Raw genomic sequence first — 19,537 nt, forward strand, 5'->3', positions numbered from 1 at the left:
CGGCCGTGGATGCTGCTCAGCATTGGACATCACAGCCAGCAGTGCCCCAGAAGAACAACTGTCACCTAGGGCACAGTGCTCAGTGTGCTGGGACAGAAAACCCCTCTGTATGTAGTGTCTCTTGCCTTCAATCCTTACTCTTTTACTATTTTTCCATCGGGAGACGTGTGTGTGCTCATTCTGTGTTTTTCTCTGAGATTCTTGGATCTGTGGTTTGGTGTGTGATTTTAAATTTCAGGAAATTCTAAGCCATTATCTCTACACACACTTCCTCTGGCCTGACTTCATTCTTTTTAACATCTGAGGTTCCAAATATAGTTATTTTGAATCATACGGCTGAAATATTTTCCTGTGATGTCATCACTTTTTTTCTCCTTGTATGTCATTTTGGGTATTCTCCATTGATCTCTTTATGTTCACTAATTCTTTACTTGACTATCTTGAAGCTAATCCTGTGCCCAAGAACACGGGCTTTATCTCTCTATTTTTATCATTATTTCTAGCAAGTTTACATTTTGAGGATTAGCTTCCATGACTATAAATGCCTCATCTATTAATGCATGCTGTCACCTTTTCCACTAGTACCCACAGGATTATAGTTACATTAGGCAACCTGTCATATTTCTAACATTTAAGCCATTATATGAATCTGAGTCTGCTAATGTCTTTATGTTCTTAGAGTCCATCATTTTTTCTTGCATATTTGTGTGACATCTACGTTTTCAATGTATAATATTGGAGGACCATTAGAGATTGTGGTAATTGGCATTTCGCCTGCAAACTATTTCCTCTTTTGCTTGACCTTAAGTACAGGGAGTAAAGCTGGGCTTCAGTTTTGGTTATAATATGATTACCTCAGTGTGCCACAAACTGCAAATTTGTCTATTATTATCTATTTACAGTGGGGCTTATTTTTCACACATTCTCAATATCTATCTATCCAAAACCTTAGGTCTTACTTTCCACATGTGTCCAAACAAAAAGTCTTCCACACATCAAAGAAAACAACCAACAAAGTGAAGAGACAGTCTAAAAAGTGGGAGAAAATATTAGCAGGCCATATATTTGATAAAGGTTTAATATACAAAGTTTTAAGAGAAAAAAATAAAATAAATACAACATAATTCAATTAAAAAATAGGCAACAACCAGAACAGATATTACTCCAAACAAGATAAATAAACGACCATCAGACATATGAAAAAATTCCCAAGATTACTATTCTTCACGAAAGTGCAAATAAGAGAACAATGAGACATCACATCCCACCTGTTAGAATGGCTCCTATCAAACAGACCAAAGATATCAAGTGTTGGAAAGAACGTGAAGAAAAAGGAATCTTAAGACACTGTTGGTTGGAATGTAAGTAGATATTGTCATTACAGAAAAAACAATGCAGTTTCTCAATACATTAACAATAGAACTAGCCTAAAAACCAGCAATTCCTCTGTTGGGTGTCCATTGGAATTCAAATCTGTATTTCAAAGAGATGTCTGCACTCCTGTGTTCATTGTAGCATTGTTCACAATACCTAAGATGTGAAGATGACACAAATCCATTGATGGCTGAATGGATAAAGAAAATGTGGTGTAATATAACATGATTCAGCCTTTACAAAGAAGGAAGTCCTGCCATTTCCAACAACATGGGTGAACCTGGAGGAAATTATGCTCAGTAAAATAAACCAGATGCAGAAAGACAAATTCTGTATGATCTCATTTATATGTAGAATCTAAATAAATCAAATTCATGTAGAGAGTAGAATGGTGGTTGCTAGGGGCTGGTGTGTGGGTAGAATGGGCAGGTGTTGGTCAAAGGGTACAAAGTTCCAGGTATGCAGGATAAATAAGACCTAGAGATCTAATGCACAACGTGGTGACTGTAGTTAATCATACTGTATTGCATACTAGAAATTTGCTAAGAGAATAATCTTAAATGTTGTCACACACAAACAGCAAACAAACAGCATGAGGTAATAGATACATTTATTACTTGGATTTTGTTAATTGTTTCACAATGTTTGTATTTCACATATATTATATCATAGTACACCTTGAAAATATTAAAATTTTAATTGTCTATTTTACTTCAAAAAAGCTGAAAAATATTTACTTACCTCACTATTACCAAAAAAAAACTTCGCAACTCTTTTCCCATCATTTCTTATATGAGCAAATTCATTATGCAGAAATCTGTATATTCTAGCATAAAATTATTAATTCATGGATAATTTTACTAATTGAAAAAGGAAAAATAATATTCATCCCAATGAATATTATCTAGAGATGTATTTTTAGTAGATTATACTTCTGTTTTGAAAATGTTACAAAAATCTGTTATATATTTGAGTTACTGAATTAAGTTAAGATAATAACGGTTGTAAAAACAATTGAATTCAGAAAATCTTCTTAGAGCTTTACTAACATAGAACATAAAGGCCATGTGACATACATTTTTATAACAGTCATATACTTTGACATATGATTAATAGGGATACAATTCTGGAGAGTTAGTGGAATTGTGACTTCAGGAACAAAAGATAATATAAAAAATAAAATAAAATATATAAAAATAGTATAAAATTGAATGATCCATGTATTTCAAATTAAACATGATGAGCATAAGATAGCTATCTAAAGCACTAAAAATAATCTGTTTTTGTTTTGCAATTTAAACTTCTGAAGTTAGTTGAAACTTCAAAAAGATATGTAGAATTTTAAAATGAATTCATTAAGAGGGCACATGAATAAAAAAATTGAATAACGCTAAAGTCATTCATGTTCTACAGAGTAGCTATAGAAATTATCAAAGACAATTTGAAGTCTAAAATTACAGAATGGAAAATGTCGAATGCTATATCTCTTTATAGAAAGTATAGTGTCTGGTGGTTGAAGTCTCAATTTATTGGCTTCATTTGTGTCTCTCACTAATTGTGAAACATTAATCAGAGCACTTAAACAGTAGGTATTTCCATTTCAAAATGAAAATTAAGTCTTCTATCTTAAATATCACTAATCATTCTTTACCAAGACAATGGGGGGAAACCCACTTACCAATGGAAATGGATGATTCATCATTGACTCCAATCAAGAGCAATATAACATCTCTGCTACTTTTCCACAGTTGTTCCAGGTAAGATCAAAGTAAGCAAAACAATGTACAAAGGAAGACATTCGTTTGTGAGTACATAAAATATTGTTGGTTATCATTACATATCTAAATTCCCAGTAAAAGTTTATTTCAGTTGATCATTTTAATCTTAAAATCCCATACACATTGCAGTCTATCTCATGAACAAAACTAAGGCTGTCATCCAGTTGTCATTCTATTTTCACAAAAACAGCAGAATTCCTTCTCTGGATACTTTTCTTAACAAACATGGAGTTCTATTCATATGCAAAAAGTACACTACAAAACAATGATACATAAGTAATTCAAGCAAAATTAAAGACAGAAGAAAGATAACTATATTACAAAATTTTGAAAAATGAGAAACTTGTGTTTGTCTCTCTTAAATATTAAGAAAAACAATATTACTATTAGAGGGAAATTAATCCTCACCATCCACACAGTATTCAAGGTCTGAGTAATTCTCTGTTTAGATTATAAATAAAACTGATCATTTAAAGCAACAATTGCCTCATTAACGGTGGCAGGTCTGAAAGCAGCAACTGGTAAAGAAAGAGATCAGAGCAAGTGAGATATCAGTGAGGAGAACTAAGACAAGTGATTGATTGTGTTGAGCCCCAAAAAGATAATAGGAAAGCAGAGCATGTGAGTATCAAGGATATGCTACTCCACATGCATAACATGCATCTATTAGCACGGCAGAGAGCTCCTGGGACTTGGTATCTGTTTAGAACAGAGGGGTACAAATGGCCACAAAGCTGTGGAGGCCATCATGACAAAGTGAATGAATTTGGTAACTACAAAGAGACAAAAGAGAAAGAGCTGTACATACACCCTGAAAATGAAATGTGTCTGCCTTCCACAAGTAGAATACATTGCCACTTACAAGTCTCAGTATTTTATGTACAATGGAGAATTAGTATGAAAACAAACGTAAAACAAAAGTGAGACGTGCCATTTAAGTCAGAAATGACACTACTCATAATAATGGTTATTCACTGATTGCAAGTAACAGGTTTGGATATACATATATATGACATATACTTATGATAGGACAGAGTATATGTAACATAAGTACACTATAGGAAACAGCAAACAGAGAGAGAAAATGATAGAGAAAGAATCAGGGATTCCTTATGTGCCAGAGATTACCCTAAGCTCTTTGCACGTGACAGGTAAGTTAATTTTCCTAATTTTTATGTGAAGTAATTACTATGATTATTATATACATTTTTCAAGTGAGATATTATCTGAGCTTCCAAAATCACTGGAAGCTGCAGCAAAGAAATAATAAAGGAACCAAGATACAAGCAAAAAGCTTAAAAAACAAAAGAGCTAAAAGATGAAATACATATACACATGTAGAAAACTTACACGGTATGTGTAAATCATTCAACAAGGATGTGTTCTTCATTTGTAAATTATAGGAATTCAATTTTGAAAAGATTTAAAGTTTCCATAATAGGTACTGAAAATACGATTCTCAAGAGGTCTTCATTAAACTATGAAGGCTTTAGGAACAAACTAAATGAGTGTATCTTAGGAATCCATATTCACATCCATTAAGACATTACAAATTGGAGAAAGGCAAAGAAGGCTTGAAATCTTCAAATATGCTCAATCTAATTGTATCCTTGTAAACTGAAAAGGCACAAAGGTAAATGACTCAAAAGGAATCACCCATTCTCTCCATTCCAACAGTCCAGGCTACCAATTAACCCCTGCACCAGACTTCTCTTTGGGACCCAGAGTCCTCCTAAGAGAATATTCTCTAGGAAAATAATTTGGAGTTCACCAGTTCTTTAAGGGCTCCTTTCACATCCTTGTTCCTCAGGCTATAGATCAGGGGGTTCAGCATGGGAATCACAATCGTGTAGAACACAGTGGCCACTTTGTCAGTGCTCATACTGTTGCCAGAACTGGGCCTGGAATAGATGAAAAGGATTGTTTCATGGAAGACAGCGATGGCTGTGAAGTGGGAGGCACAGGTGGAGAAGGCTTTGCACCTTCCCTGGGCGGAGCGCATCCTCAGGATGGTGACGAGAATAAACAAGTAGGAGGTGAGGATGATCACAGTGGTAATGATTTCATTGCCAGTAGCCAAAATGTACAGCAGCAGCTCATTCATAGTGACATCAGAGCAAGCAAGGGACAAGAGAGGGGGTAGATCACAAAAGAAGTGGTTAATCACATTTGATCGATAGGAGGAGATCGGAAGAGCTAAGCACAAGTGCATCAGGGAACACACAGTCCCACACAGGTAACAACCAAACACCAGCACCACACAGAGATGCCGGGACATGGTGACCACATACAGCAGTGGGTTACAAATGGCCTCAAAACGGTCATAGGCCATCACAGCCAGCAGGAAGACCTCAGTTACCACACACGTGCAAAACAAGTAGACTGCACAGTGCATCCCAGCACAGAAATGGTTTTGTCTTCATTTAACACACTAGTGAGCATCTTTGGTAGGATGACTGCAGAGTAGCAGAAGTCCACACAGGACAAGTGGCTGAGGAAAAAGTACATGGGGGTGTGAAGTCGAGAGCTGACCTGAATCAGTGCAATCATGCCCAGGTTGCCCAAAACTGTGAGTCCGTAGATGAGAAGAAACACCAGGAAGAGGAGGACGCTCAGCTCAGGGGCGTCTGCTCACCCGAGGAGAATGACCTCTGTCACTGGTGCAGTGTCCCTGGCCCATGACCCCACTTATTCGTAGTTATTTGCCCTTATGTGATCCAAAATTCAATTTTGACTGTCTCCTAGAAAAGTTTTGTAAAGAAGCAGGATAGTTAGATTTTTCAGTGAAGAAACAAGACATTACTTTGTGAAATTTAGGAAGAGTTCAGACATTGCACATCCAGAAGCAAAGAGCTCTCGTTGCATCGTTAAATCACACTAAAGCGGTCAATATGCAGAAGCAGGTGTATATAATTTAAACTAGATCTATATAATTTAGAGCTTGGAATTGAATCATTAGCATGACATCAAATATTATTTAATTAACTATATAGTTTTGTAAAATCATATCCTTTTTTTCAGGCAGATTCTTTAATCAGTACTGGATATATTGGGATAACATGAAATTATTTTTTAAATACATAGTACCCTTCTCTGTTTCCACTTAAAGGATGAGCAGTATGCCCATTTAGGACTATAATAAAAACAAAAACTCACAAGAAAAAAATGGTCAGTTGGCTTCACAATTGAATTCTATGATACATTTAAAAATGAGCCATTACCCATTCTTCTTATAATATTCCAAAATGTAGAAGCATAGGAAACACTTCCAAAACTCATTGTAGTAGGACAAAATCACACTTATATCAAATCCAGACAAGGGCAATTTGAGAAAAGGAAAATTATAGACCAATATCCATGATGAATGTAGATGCAAATAGTCTTAACAAAATAGTAGCAACCCTAATTCAAAAATGCATCCAAGGATCATCAATCACAACCAAGTGGCATTTATTCTCCAGGGATGCAAGGAATGAACAATATTCATAAATCAATCAATGTGATACACCACATAAACAAAGAAAGGATGAAAACCACATAATCATGTCAATACATGTGAAAAAGCATTAGACCAAATTCCACATCCATTCCTGATTAAAACTCCAAATTAAATGAGTATCAAAGGAATGTACCTCAACATGATGAAGGCCACAGATGACAAACCCTGGTTAACCACATACTCAAGAGGAAAAGCTGAAAGCTTTTCTTTTAAGATCAGGAACAAAACATGGATGTCCAATCTCACCACTTTTATTCAATATACCACCAAAAATGCAAGCCATGTAAATCAGACAAGAAAAAAGACATTCAGATTGGTAAGAAAGAAGTAAAAATGTCACTATTTTCAGATGATATGATACTATCTATAGAAAACCTTAAAGACTCCAACAGAAAACAATAACTAGTAAATGGATTCAGCTAAGTGACAGGATACAAAATCAATACACAGAAATTGATGGATTGTGTTCTATATTCTAATAACAACCCAGAAGAAAGAGGAATAAGGAAAACAATTCCATTTACTTTGGCATCCAAAAAAATAACATACCCAGAAATAAACCTAACCAGGGATGTGAAAGAACTATACTCTGAAAACTATAATACACTCACGAGAGAAACTAAAGAAGACACAAAACAATGGAAATCTATCCCATGTTCATGGACAGGAAGAATTAATATTGTCAAAATGGCCATACTGCCCAAAACAATAGGTAGATTCAATGCAATCCCTATCAAAATACCAACAGCATTTTTCACTGAACTGCAGCTGAACTGACCACACAAGAACACAAATGCCCAAAGCAATCCTGAAGAACAAAGCTTGGGTATTATGCACCTGCCTTCCAGCTATACTACTACCCTACAGTAATCTACACAGCATGGTAATGGCACAAGAACAGACCAATACATAGTGTAACTGAAAAAAGAGCCCAGATACACACCCATGTATAGATGATCAATTCCTACAAGACTAAGGAGCCATGAATAGACAGTGCAGAAAACACAAGCTCTTTAATAACTGGTGTCGAAAAACTGGACAGCTACAGGCAAGAGAATGAAACTGGATTACCATCTAACTCCACACACAAAGTAAACTCAAAAGGGATTAAAGAACTAAATAGAAGATGTGAGACCATTAATTTCTTAAAAGAAAACATAGTGAAAAATATTTGAATATAAGCATAAGCAATTTTTACCTGGGCACATCTCCTCAGGTAATGGGAACAAAATGACAAATGACAAGTGGACTGCATCAAAGTAAAAAGCTTCTGTACAGAAAAGACACCATCAGCAAAGAAAAAGGCAAGCTACACTACAGGACAATATATTCATAACCAATTTATCCAATACAGGACTAACATCCAAAATATATAAAGAACTCATGCAGCTCAACATCAACATAAACAACCCAATTAGAAAATGGGCAGACAATCTGAACAGACTTTTTCCAAAGAAGAAATAGAGATCTCCAACAGGCACATGAAAAGATGCTTGCCATCTCTAATCATCAGGGAAACGCAAATCAAAACCACCTCACACCAGTTAAAATGGCCACTATGCAAAAGACAAAAAATAACAAGTGCTGCTGAGGATGTGGAGAAAAGCGAACCCTCCTACACTGTCGGTGGGAATGTTAATTGGTGCAGCCACTGTGGAAAAGTAAAGAGGTTCCTCAAAAACTAAAAATAGACATACCATACAACCCAGTAACTGCACTTTGGGAATTTACCCCAAGAAAATCTCTGATTGGAAAATATATATGCACCTTATTCACTCACATGAGTGCACACAATGAGTAAGTTTGCTAAATCCATTAATCCTATTTTAAAGCATTGACTAAAATTTGAATGCACATTAGATGTCCTAATGCAACAGTTTTCTAGTGAATCACAAACATTTTGGGGCAGGCCCAAGTTCCTTTCAAGCCACCAACCAGTCTGGGATTAGTAAAAGGAAGTGATAATTTGTTCTGCTGGTTCCCTAGTTCTTTGCTATTGAGAGTACTGTACCTTTATTATCAGTTACAAGTTGGTGCCTTAAATTTTAAAACTATGTTTATGTACCTTTGCTTTTAAATAGAAAGTGGAGACAATCATCCCATCAAATGACTTGCTGATATTTTTCTGCACAAATGTCTTGTCTTGAAACACTGTTACACCTCCTTATAAATATGTACTTCATGAAAATACTGTGCACATAAAAACTAGATATATGAAACCCTATGTTATTCCACATTATTTACAGTAGTCAAGATATGGAAGAAACCAAAATGTCCATCAAAAAATGAATGGATAAAGAATATGTGGTACATATAAACAAAGGCATATTATTCAGCCATTAAAAAGTCACTTGAAACAACATAGATGGACCTAGAAGGTATTATGCTTCATAAAAAAGCTTTGCAGAGATATACAAATACCATGAGATTCAACTTACATGTAGAATCTAAAAACAAAACAAACAAAATGAACAAAAGAGCAGAAAACTCACAGACACTGAGAAGTGACTGGCGGTTACTATGGGGGAAGGGTTGGGGTGGCTAGGTGCAGAGTGTAAGAGACATAAATGGGACCAAAAATATCAATCATAGCATAGTTGCTCCTGGGGATGGAAGTGCAATGTGGAGAAAATAGCCAGTGATTCTGTAACATCTTACTATGTTGACAGATAGCAAGTGCACTAGTTGGGGTGAGGATATAATAATGTTGGCAACTGTTGAACTACTGTGTTGTGTACTTGAAACCAGTATAATACTGTATATAAACTTTACTTAAATATAAATAAATAAATAAAAATTCATCACCAAAAATAAGACAGAGTTAACTCAAAACTGTTCATTTTTAGCAATATGTTTCAGAAGGATAAAGCAGCTTTTATACACTATTAGATTTTTCTATAAAATTATCATAGTGATTTTGTTAATCAAGATTCAAGATTGGCCATTGTTTAGAGAATTGATGCACAGATTCAAACTTTCTGTAACTATGATCTGAAGCTTTATAATAGGCTATTTTCAAGTGAATTTACTGCCTTGAAATGTTTGAAGAGCCCATTAAAGATGTGCATGTGAAATTATCACTAAAAATGCCTGCAGCCCACTGAAGCATTATTTATAATACTAAAACTTACAAAAGAACATATCAAACAAGACAGAAATGGTCTAAACTATGGTACATATTTATTATGGAAAACTATGCACTATTAAAATGTTTTTGAAGAACATTTAATGATCTGAAAAATAGCTATAATTAAATGGTAAGTTAAAAAATAGTAAGCCACATAGCACACATATGTATTACAGTTGACACTGTAACGACCCCAGGTTTGAACTGTGTGGGTCCACTTAAGGGAGGACTATTTTTTAATCAATATGGTGCATAACTGTGAATGTATTTTCTATACCTTATGACTTGCTTAACATTTCCTTTTTTCTAGCTTAATTTTTTGAAGAAGACAGTACATAATGAATATAATATAAAATGCACGTGTTGATAGATTGTTTTGTTATAGGTAACGCTTTTGGACAAGAGGCTAATAAAAAATAAATTTTGGAGGAGTCAAAGGTTGTAAGCAGCTTTTCACCTGCACATTGGTTGTGCCCCGAACTTCAGGGTTCTTCAAGAGCCCACTATATGTATGTGTACGAAATTTAAATTTAAATTCCATGAAATAGAAATACTTTATTCCCATTAGTTAAAAAAATCAGTGTAGGAATTTACCTTAATTCTCATAAAACACAAATGTTATTGGGGGAGTGGGGAAGGAAGTGTCATTTTTTTAAAGTGAGACAGATACAGTCAGGGCCTTTAACTTATAGGAAATGCCAACAACAAGAACACCCTAATTTTTCTCCCCTCCTGACCCTTTGTATATCCAGCCATGATGTATAGACACCAGTTGATTGTTCCTGGAGGAAGAAGAATCCAGCCTAAACCCAAACCAGCCAGGCATTTTCCCAACCTTCAAGAGATTTCAAAGAGGTCAAGCACATGTGCATTAAGAATCCCAGTTTGAAAACATGGTTTTCATTCTTAAAAGGTGAATAAGAGTGAGTTGCATTATTCTGACTTCAAAGTAGTACATAATTTTAAAAAACTTTTCCTGTTTTCAAGTTTAAAGATGAAAAATCAGGCTGTTGTTACTCACAGAACAGAAGTCCTTAGCCAGGAGTAATTTGGATTCCCATGGGGCATCTGACAATGTCTGCAGACATTTTTGGTCATGTGCAGGGAGAGGAACTGCTGACATCAGGTGGGCAGAGCCCAGGGGCGCTGATAAACACTCCACCAGGCACATGGCAGCCCCCTCCCCACACATCCCAGCCACACGTGCAAACACCAGAGGATGACCTGGTCCAGGATGTCAGCAGTCCTGAGGTGGGGAAACCTGCTGTGGAGACACACTTCACAGTGTTTGGCACAAGCCCCAAGCCCCAAGTAGTCCGTGTCCTTTCTGCTGAGAGGTGGGCCACCTATGAGTGTCCCTCCATGAACAGTCCTGAGGGCTCCTCACTGCCACTCTGTGCATCAGATGACGGTCAGGGACCCTCCATGTGCGGATGTTCCTGAAGAGCTTGGATAAAACAAGGCAGGACGGGTCTCCCTGCCTGTCCCGCCCCCCCCCCCCCATTCCAGCCGAGAGCATTTCCCCCTCCACCTACAGTCCCGGGAGGTAAGACCATCACTGAGCAGGCAAGCAACTGGTCTTGAGGGGCAGGCAGGGGGCCTTTGCTGCCCTGCTGCTGCTCTAGGGAGCCCCAGGTGAGGGCCTGGCACAGCTGGGGTGCGGGCCCCAGACACCATGGCCACCGGGAGTCTGTATGCCTGAAGGTTATGTAAACACGTGCACTGGTTTGGATTCCCATCATCTTCATGTAAAGCCTCCTTCACCGAGTGCCGTAGGTGGGGCTGGGGGAGGGCGGGGGAGTGGGAGGGCAGGGCAGTCAGCATTTCTTCCCACTCTTTTCCCTCTGACATTAACACCTGTCACAAGGTCCTCGGCTCAGCAGATTAAATTGCTTCCATTTCCCTTTTCCCAGTGAGACTGTTTCTCAATACACAGAGAAAGTGCTTTCATAAACACTCAAAATATGTGCAATACTACTGCCCTCCTTTACAATTCATCTTCTCTTACTTATGCCTATGATAAATAACCTTCATGTTCAAGGAAAGAAAAGCTTCCAGCCCCAGAAAATACCATTTCTGTCCATTTCTCCAAAACCAGAGTGCAGTCCAACTAACCTGTGGGATAGACATTGCTTCCCTTGTCTCTGAAGACGCTGTGATGGAAAATGTCAGAGGCGTTCTGTTTTATGTGCGTGTATCCCTAGGGTCCGTGCTTCTTAAGCTTCCCAAAACAATCAGTCACCTCGGTGGGACATGAACAAGATACCAAGAAAACACATTACCTTGGGACTCAATTAGTGACTTTACGGTATATTAGAATACATCAGTACTAAGGCTCAACGAAATGGTAAATGTGAGGTCGTGTGTAAAGCCAGAGCCAGCACTTTCTAACATCTGTGGACGGTCTCTCTCCTGCAGAAACAGGCTGTAAACCTGGCACCCAGTGCGGCTCTCAACCCTGTGCTGGTTCACAGATCAGTCCTCCTGCTGGACCTCCGTCCCCACCCTGGGAACACGGGCCTCACCCTCCATGACCTCTAGGGTCCTTCACGGTTGCCTCCGTCTGCCTGTGTACATGTATAATTCCGCCACTGTGTAAATATCTGAACTATTGGACATAACTAAAAACCGGCAGTTACACCAAGCAGTGACTTAATCATCATCCAAAAAACCTGCATTGTCTCCAGGCTGACGGGACCTGAACAACGGTGACAGTGGCAGCTGGAGAGGGTGGGACCCAGAGGACCGAGGACTTCTACGCACAGCAGTTCGCCTGGCCTCCCGTCCGCATGGAGACTTTCACTGACACGTTACATGGAAGGTTATACACCTTATTAGTGTTCAGGCAAAGAAACATTAAAACCTCAATGCAGGACCATCACTCATCTAAAGAATGACCAAAATGGAGATGATTCACAGTATTCATGTCAAGTATAGCAACGAAGCAAAACTGAAGGAACAAAATAGCAGCAGACTCACGGACTCCAAGATGGCACTAGGGGTTACCAAAGAGGAGGGCTATGGGAGAGCAGGTCGGGAGGGAGGGAGGGAAAAGGGGATTGAGGGGTATTATGTTTAGTACACATGGTGTGGAGTTCACAGGAAATCAGTGTAGCACAGAGAAGCAAACAATGAATCTGTGGCATCTTACTACCCTGATGGACAAGGACTGCACTGCAGTGTGGCTGGGGACATGATACTATGGGTAAATGTAGTTACCACCTTTTTTTTTCATGTGAAACCTTCATAAGAGTGTATATCAATAATAACTTAATTAAAAATAAAAAAATAAAACCAATGCAGACACATGTTGTCATCATAAGCACCATATAACTACATTCCTTTTGTCACTATTTATTCATTTACCTCAAGAAATAATGACTGACTTTCTTGGCCAGGGATGCTGGGGTATTTCTATATGATTCCTGACATCAAATATTTATTTCCAAGAAACATTAAGAAGAGTACATTTCATGGGCCAAGTCCTTGCAGTTTTATTATTATCCATAAGTCCAGAGATAATTCTGAGGCTTTCAGCTTATGCCCAGTTTATATTTCAGAGACCTGAGGTTAAACAAGGTTAAGCATCTTCCTCAAATTCACTTATTATGGTCCCAACCTGGACCCAAGTATTTAATCTCAAGTCACAAGTTCTTCCTACATCATTAAAGCAACAAGCACCTAAATACATGGGTTTAAATTAAATAAGTGACTCTGATAAACATATAGACAATAACAAATATGAAATGAAATCTTAAGAAAGTGATAAGAAATCACACAGTAGGAACATAGGAAACATGAATTATTATCTGACTTTCAAAAGGTGGATGTACTACGCTCTGAAATGGGCCTTAATATATATCAGGCTCTAATCCTTGGAATCTGTAAGTGCCAACTTATTTAGAAACAGGTCATGAAAAGGTGTGATTAGATTAAGGACTTCAGATGAGGAAATTATTCTGGATTATCAGGGGGGCATTATTATAAGAGAGAGGAGGCTATCTCACATACACACGTGCCCCTCACACAAGAAGATGTAGGAAAGATGGAGACGTGTTTGAGGCGCTAGTCTTGAAGATTAAAGTCATATGACCACAACCAAGGAATGCCTGCAGTCACTAGAATGGGAAGATATTAAGAAGGATTAATTAACCTCTAAAAACACCTGAGAAAGTGTGGTCCTGCTGACACCTAAATTTTGGCCAAGTGACACCGAACTCAAATCTCTGAAGTCTACTATGTAAGACAATGTTTTAAGACACCAATTTATAGTACTTTCCTACAGAAAACATGGGTAAATAATAATAAATTTAGAATAGAATAGATTTAGAAACAGTGAATGCTTAAAAAAAATCACAAAGAGCAAAAGAGTTATAAAGACCTAGAAACTGAAGGAGTTATTATATCACATACATTATCTACTTTTCTAATGAAGAATTAAGAAGAATGGAAAACAATAGGTAAGCGTAAAAAAAACAATACCAATACAGCAGATAATTTAATAATCAGCTATCATATACAATGTATAACGCTAAGAGCTAGACCCCTTCATTCAGTTTTCATGGTAATTTTATTATAAAATTGGAGTATCATTATCTCCAACTTGCTGAAGAGGTTTTAAAAGTCCTAAAATTATAACCTCAATAGAAAATGTAATAAAAAAGAAAACCGAAATGACTAAGACACAATAAACAGATTTAAACATGCAGGAAATTCACTACAAATTTTCATGAAAAACATAGAATATAAACAAATGTATAGTTACTCCATGTAAGGAGGAGGAAGTCAATTTAATACGAGTGGCTGCATGCTGAGAGAGTGATAAAAAGACATGGCATTTTAGGTGCACTTTGTTAGAAATATGTTGATGTATCCACATTGAGTATCAAGTCTAACAGTTTGACTCCCAAAACCTATTCAAAGCAACTCAAGTTTGGAGAAGAGCAGCAAAGGAAACAGATGCATTTGAAGTGTCATTGAAAGGGATAACATACGACTTAATATGATAGGCAGGTGGAAAATAACAAAGCATGCACAGTCCCCGAGCTCATGAAATCTTCCTTCAATGAACTTTTCATTCCCATCTACTCAAAACAAACCTCTCATTGAGGGTCTTTGAGTCTAGTTAAGAAAGTAGTTTTTTCAAAAGGTAATTTTGATCTCAACACTTTCTTGAGGGCTTCTTTCACATCCTTGTTCCTCAGGCTGTAGATCAGGGGGTTCAGCATGGGAATCACAACTGTGTAGAAAACAGTGGTCACTTTGTCAGTGTCCATACTGTTGCCAGAACTGGGCCGGCAATACATGAAAAGGATTGTTCCGTGGAAGACAGCAATGGCTGTGAAGTGGGAGGCACAGGTGGAGAAGGCTTTGCGCCTTCCCTGGGTGGAGCGCATCCTCAGGATGGTGATGAGAATAAACAAGTAGGAGGTGAAGATGATCGTGATGGTGATGATCTCATTGCACGTGGCCACAATGTATATGACCAGTTCATTCAGAGAGACATCAGAGCAAGCAAGAGACAAGAGGGGGAGTAGATCGCAAAAGAAGTGGTTAATCACATTCGATCGATAGGATGGGATCGGAAGAGCTAAGCACAAGTGAATCAGAGAACACACCATCCCACACAGGTAACAACCAAACACCAGCCCCACACAGAGATGCTGGGACATGGTGACCATGTAGAGCAGTGGGTTACAGATGGCCACAAAGCGGTCATAGGCCATTACAGCCAGCAGGTAGACCTCAGTCACCACATAGGTACAAAATAAGTAAAATTGCACCATACATTCCAGAAAGGAGATGGCTTTGTCCTTATTGAGGATATTGGACAATATCTTTGGCACGATGATTGTGGAGTAGCAAAAATCCACAAAGGACAAGTGGCTGAGGAAAAAGTACATGGGAGTGTGAAGTCCAGAGCTGACCTGAATCAATGCAATCATGCCCAGGTTGCCCAAAACTGTGACTCCGTAGATCAGAAGGAACAGCACAAAAAGAAAGGCTCTCAGCTCAGGGGCATCAGTTAGTCCGAGAAGAAGGAACTCTGCCCCAGAAGAGCAGTTCTCTGTGCCCATTCCTGCCACAGGTCAGGCTTCGGAAACAAATGATATGTTCCGTGCCTCTTCTAAAAACAGAAAAATGGAGATAAAAAAAGATGAATATGGACTTCAGAAAATATAAAATTGCCATCAGTGTTTTTGTGGGATATAACAATAGTTGTCAAAAATGAGATAGAACACCATTGTCAAATAAATGTCTCAGTGGATCCTACAGATCAAAACTGACTTAAGCATTGGATGAAACCTTAAATGACTCCAACTTTATCTCTCAAAACTCACTGAGAAGATCAACTAAGTTTTGTGGATCCATGTTTATTTTAATGGGTTCAAAAATAAAACTTCACAGTCCTTGTCGGGAGCAGAGGGGGAGAGACTGTGCTGGACTGCAGCTTTATATCATTGGAACTGCTCAACCTTGACTTCTAATCTCTGCTTGCAATTTGCAAGCTTCGTAATTGTGGACAGATTCCTTTGCCTCCCAGTCGCAGTTTCTGAAATGACAAAGTGGAGATAATCAGAGAGACCAGAGGACACAGGACAACATCCAGATGACATCCACACCTGCGAGAACCCAGCGCATCGCGAAAGGGGTAAGATACAAGCCCTGGCCCGGCGGGACCCGAGCACCCCTCTACCCGGCTCCCAGCAGGTGGAGAGGAGTCAGCAAGGAGGGCTAGGGAACCCAGGACTGCTGAACACCCAGCCCCAGGATTCCGGACCAGATCACAGACACAGTGCATGTGCGGGGTCCTGGATACTAGGGAAACAGGGCGGCAGGACTGGTGAGTGGGTGCCTGAGGCCGACGCCAGAGAACAAAGAAACAGGAGCGGCTTCTTTTTTTTTTTCCTTGGCGAGTGCTGTTTGGAAGCCTTAAAGGGACAGGGACCCCAATAATATGGAAATAGGGCAGCAAGACTGGTGAGTGGGTGCCTGAGATCTGGTCCTGAGGACAAAGAAAATCGTGTTTACCCTTTTTTTTAATTTATTTAATTTCTTTTTCTTTCATTGTTGCTGTTGTTGTTTTGGTTTGAACAGTGCTTTTTGGAGGTCTTAAAGAGGCAGGACAGGACAGGTAGCCCCGAGGCAGGGAATCTGGGGATCTCTGGGCACTCTAACCCTCTGGGTAGCAGGGAGCACAGAGGCCCCTTACAGACATAAATAGCCTCCCGGTCGCTCCCCCTCCAACGGGGCTCCACCATTTTGGAGGAGAAGCCCGAGCCAGGCCACACCAACAGCAACAGCAGAGATAAACTCCATAGCAACTGGGCAGGAAGCAGAAGCCCTGTCTGCGCACAGCTGACAAGCATAAGCCACTAGAGGTCGCTATTCTCCCAGGAGAGGAAGGCCACAAACCAACAAGAAGGAAAGCTCTTCCAGCCGTCACTCGTACCAGCTCTGCAAACTATCTCTATCACCATGAAAAGGCAAAACTACAGGCAGACAAAGATCACAGAGACAACACCTGAGAAGGAGACAGACCTAACCAGTCTTCCTGAAAAAGAATTCAAAATAAAAATCATGAACATGCTGACAGAGATGCAGAGAAAAATGCAAGAGCAATGGGATGAGATGCAGAGAAAAATGCAAGAGCAATGGGATCAAGTCCAGAGGGAGATCACAGATGTCAGGAAGGAGATCACAGAAGTGAAACAAACCCTGGAAGGATTTATAAGCAGAATGGATAAGATGCAAGAGGCCATTGAAGGAATAGAAGCCAGAGAACAGGAACGTATAGAAGCTGACATAGAGAGAGATAAAAGGATCTCCAGGAAAGAAACAACACTAAGAGAACTATGTGACCAATCCAAAAGGAATAATATCCGTATTATAGGGGTAACAGAAGAAGAAGAGAGAGGAAAAGGGATAGAAAGTCTCTTTGAAGAAATAATTGCTAAAAACTTCCCCAAACTGGGGGAGGAAATAATCGAACAGACCATGGAAATACACAGAACCCCCAACAGAAAGGATCCAAAGAGGGCAACACCAAGACACATAATAATTAAAATGGCAAGGATCAAGGACACAGAAAGAGTTTTAAAGGCAGCTAGAGAGAAAAAAGTCACCTATAAAGGAAAACCCATCAGGCTAACATCAGACTTCTCGACAGAAACCCTACAGACCAGAAGAGAATGGCATGATATATTTAATGCAATGAAACAGAAGGGCCTTGAACCAAGGATACTGTATCCAGCACGACTATCATTTAAATATGATGGCAGGATTAAACAATTCCCAGACAAGCAAAAGCTGAGGGAATTTGCTTCCCACAAACCACCTCTACAGGGCATCTTACAGGGACTGCTCTAGGTGGGAGCACTCCTAAAAAGAGCACAGAACAAAACACACAACATATGAAGAATGGAGGAGGAGGAATAAGAAGGGAGAGAAGAAAAGAATCTCCAGACAGTGTATATAACAGCTCAATAAGCAAGCTAAGTTAGGCAGTAAGATACTAAAGAGGCTAACCTTGAACCTTTGGTAACCACAAGTCTAAAGCCTGCAATGGCAATAAGTACATATCTCTCAATAGTCACCCTAAATGTAAATGGACTTAATGCACCAATCAAAAGACACAGAGTAATAGAATGGATAAAAAAGCAAGACCCATCTATATGCTGCTTACAAGAAACTCACCTCAAGCCCAAAGACATGCACAGACTAAAAGTCAAGGGATGGAAAAACATATTTCAGGCAAACAACAGTGAGAAGAAAACAGAAGTTGCAGTACTAATATCAGACAAAATACACTTCAAAACAAAGAAAGTAACAAGAGATAAAGAAGGATACTACATAATGATAAAGGGCTCAGTCCAACAAGAGGATATAACCATTCTAAATATATATGCACCCAATACAGGAGCACCAGCATATGTGAAGCAAATACTAACAGAACTAAAGAGGGAAATAGACTGCAATGCATTCATTTTAGGAGACTTCAACACACCCCTCACCCAAAAGGATAGATCCACCAGGCAGAAAATAAGTAAGGACACAGAGACACTGAACAACACACTAGAACAGATGGACCTAATAGACATCTACAGAACTCTACATCTGAAAGCAACAGGATACACATTCTTCTCAAGTGCACATGGAACATTCTCCAGAATAGACGACATACTAGGCCACAAAAAGAGCCTCAATAAATTCAAAAAGATGGAAATCCTACCAACCAACTTTTCAGACCACAAAGGCATAAAACTAGAAATAAATAGTACAAAGAAGGAAAAAGGCTTACAAACACATGGAGGCTTAACAACACGCTCCTAAATAATCAATGGATCAATGACCAAATCAAAATGGAGATCCAGCAATATATGGAAACAAACGACAACAACAACACTAAACCCCAACTACTGTGGGACACAGCAAAAGCAGTCTTAAGAGGAAAGTATATAGCAATCCAGGCATATTTTAAAAAGGAAGAACAATCCCGAATAAATGGTCTAACGTCACAATCATCGAAATTGGAAAAAGAGGAACAAATGAGGCCTAATAAAGATCAGACAAGAAATAAATAAAATTGAGAAGAATAAAACAATAGCAAAAATCAATGAAACCAAGAGCTGGTTCTTCGAGAAAATAAACAAAATAGATAAGCTTCTAGCCAGACTTATTAAGAGGAAAAGAGAGCCAACACAAATCAACAGTATCAGAAACGAGAAAGGAAAAATCACGACGGACCCCACAGAAATA

General features: G+C 38.7%; 1 protein-coding gene and 2 pseudogenes across 1 annotated transcript; all 3 read right to left on the bottom strand.

Annotated features, from left to right (window-relative positions):
- Positions 1-4,899: 4,899 nt before the first annotated feature.
- On the bottom strand, positions 4,900-5,832 carry LOC140844163 (olfactory receptor 5L1-like; annotated as a pseudogene).
- Positions 5,833-14,880: 9,048 nt separating this feature from the next.
- LOC108385015 (olfactory receptor 5L1-like) lies at positions 14,881-15,855 on the bottom strand. Its single transcript, XM_037011073.2, has one exon. It carries the CDS (start codon positions 15,853-15,855, stop codon positions 14,881-14,883), a length of 975 nt encoding a protein of 324 aa, XP_036866968.2.
- Positions 15,856-16,152: 297 nt separating this feature from the next.
- Positions 16,153-19,537, bottom strand: part of LOC108390761 (olfactory receptor 5L1-like) — a 110,588-nt pseudogene continuing 107,203 nt past the window's right edge.

Source organism: Manis javanica, chromosome 11 (genome assembly GCF_040802235.1).
Source record: "Manis javanica isolate MJ-LG chromosome 11, MJ_LKY, whole genome shotgun sequence".
In the NCBI taxonomy this organism is placed as follows: Eukaryota; Metazoa; Chordata; class Mammalia; order Pholidota; family Manidae; genus Manis; species Manis javanica.

What these genes read in the sequence shown, in the direction of transcription:
- LOC108385015 (XM_037011073.2), bottom strand. Translation starts at nt 15,855, where the DNA reads ATGGGCACAGAGAACTGCTCTTCTGGGGCAGAGTTCCTTCTTCTCGGA.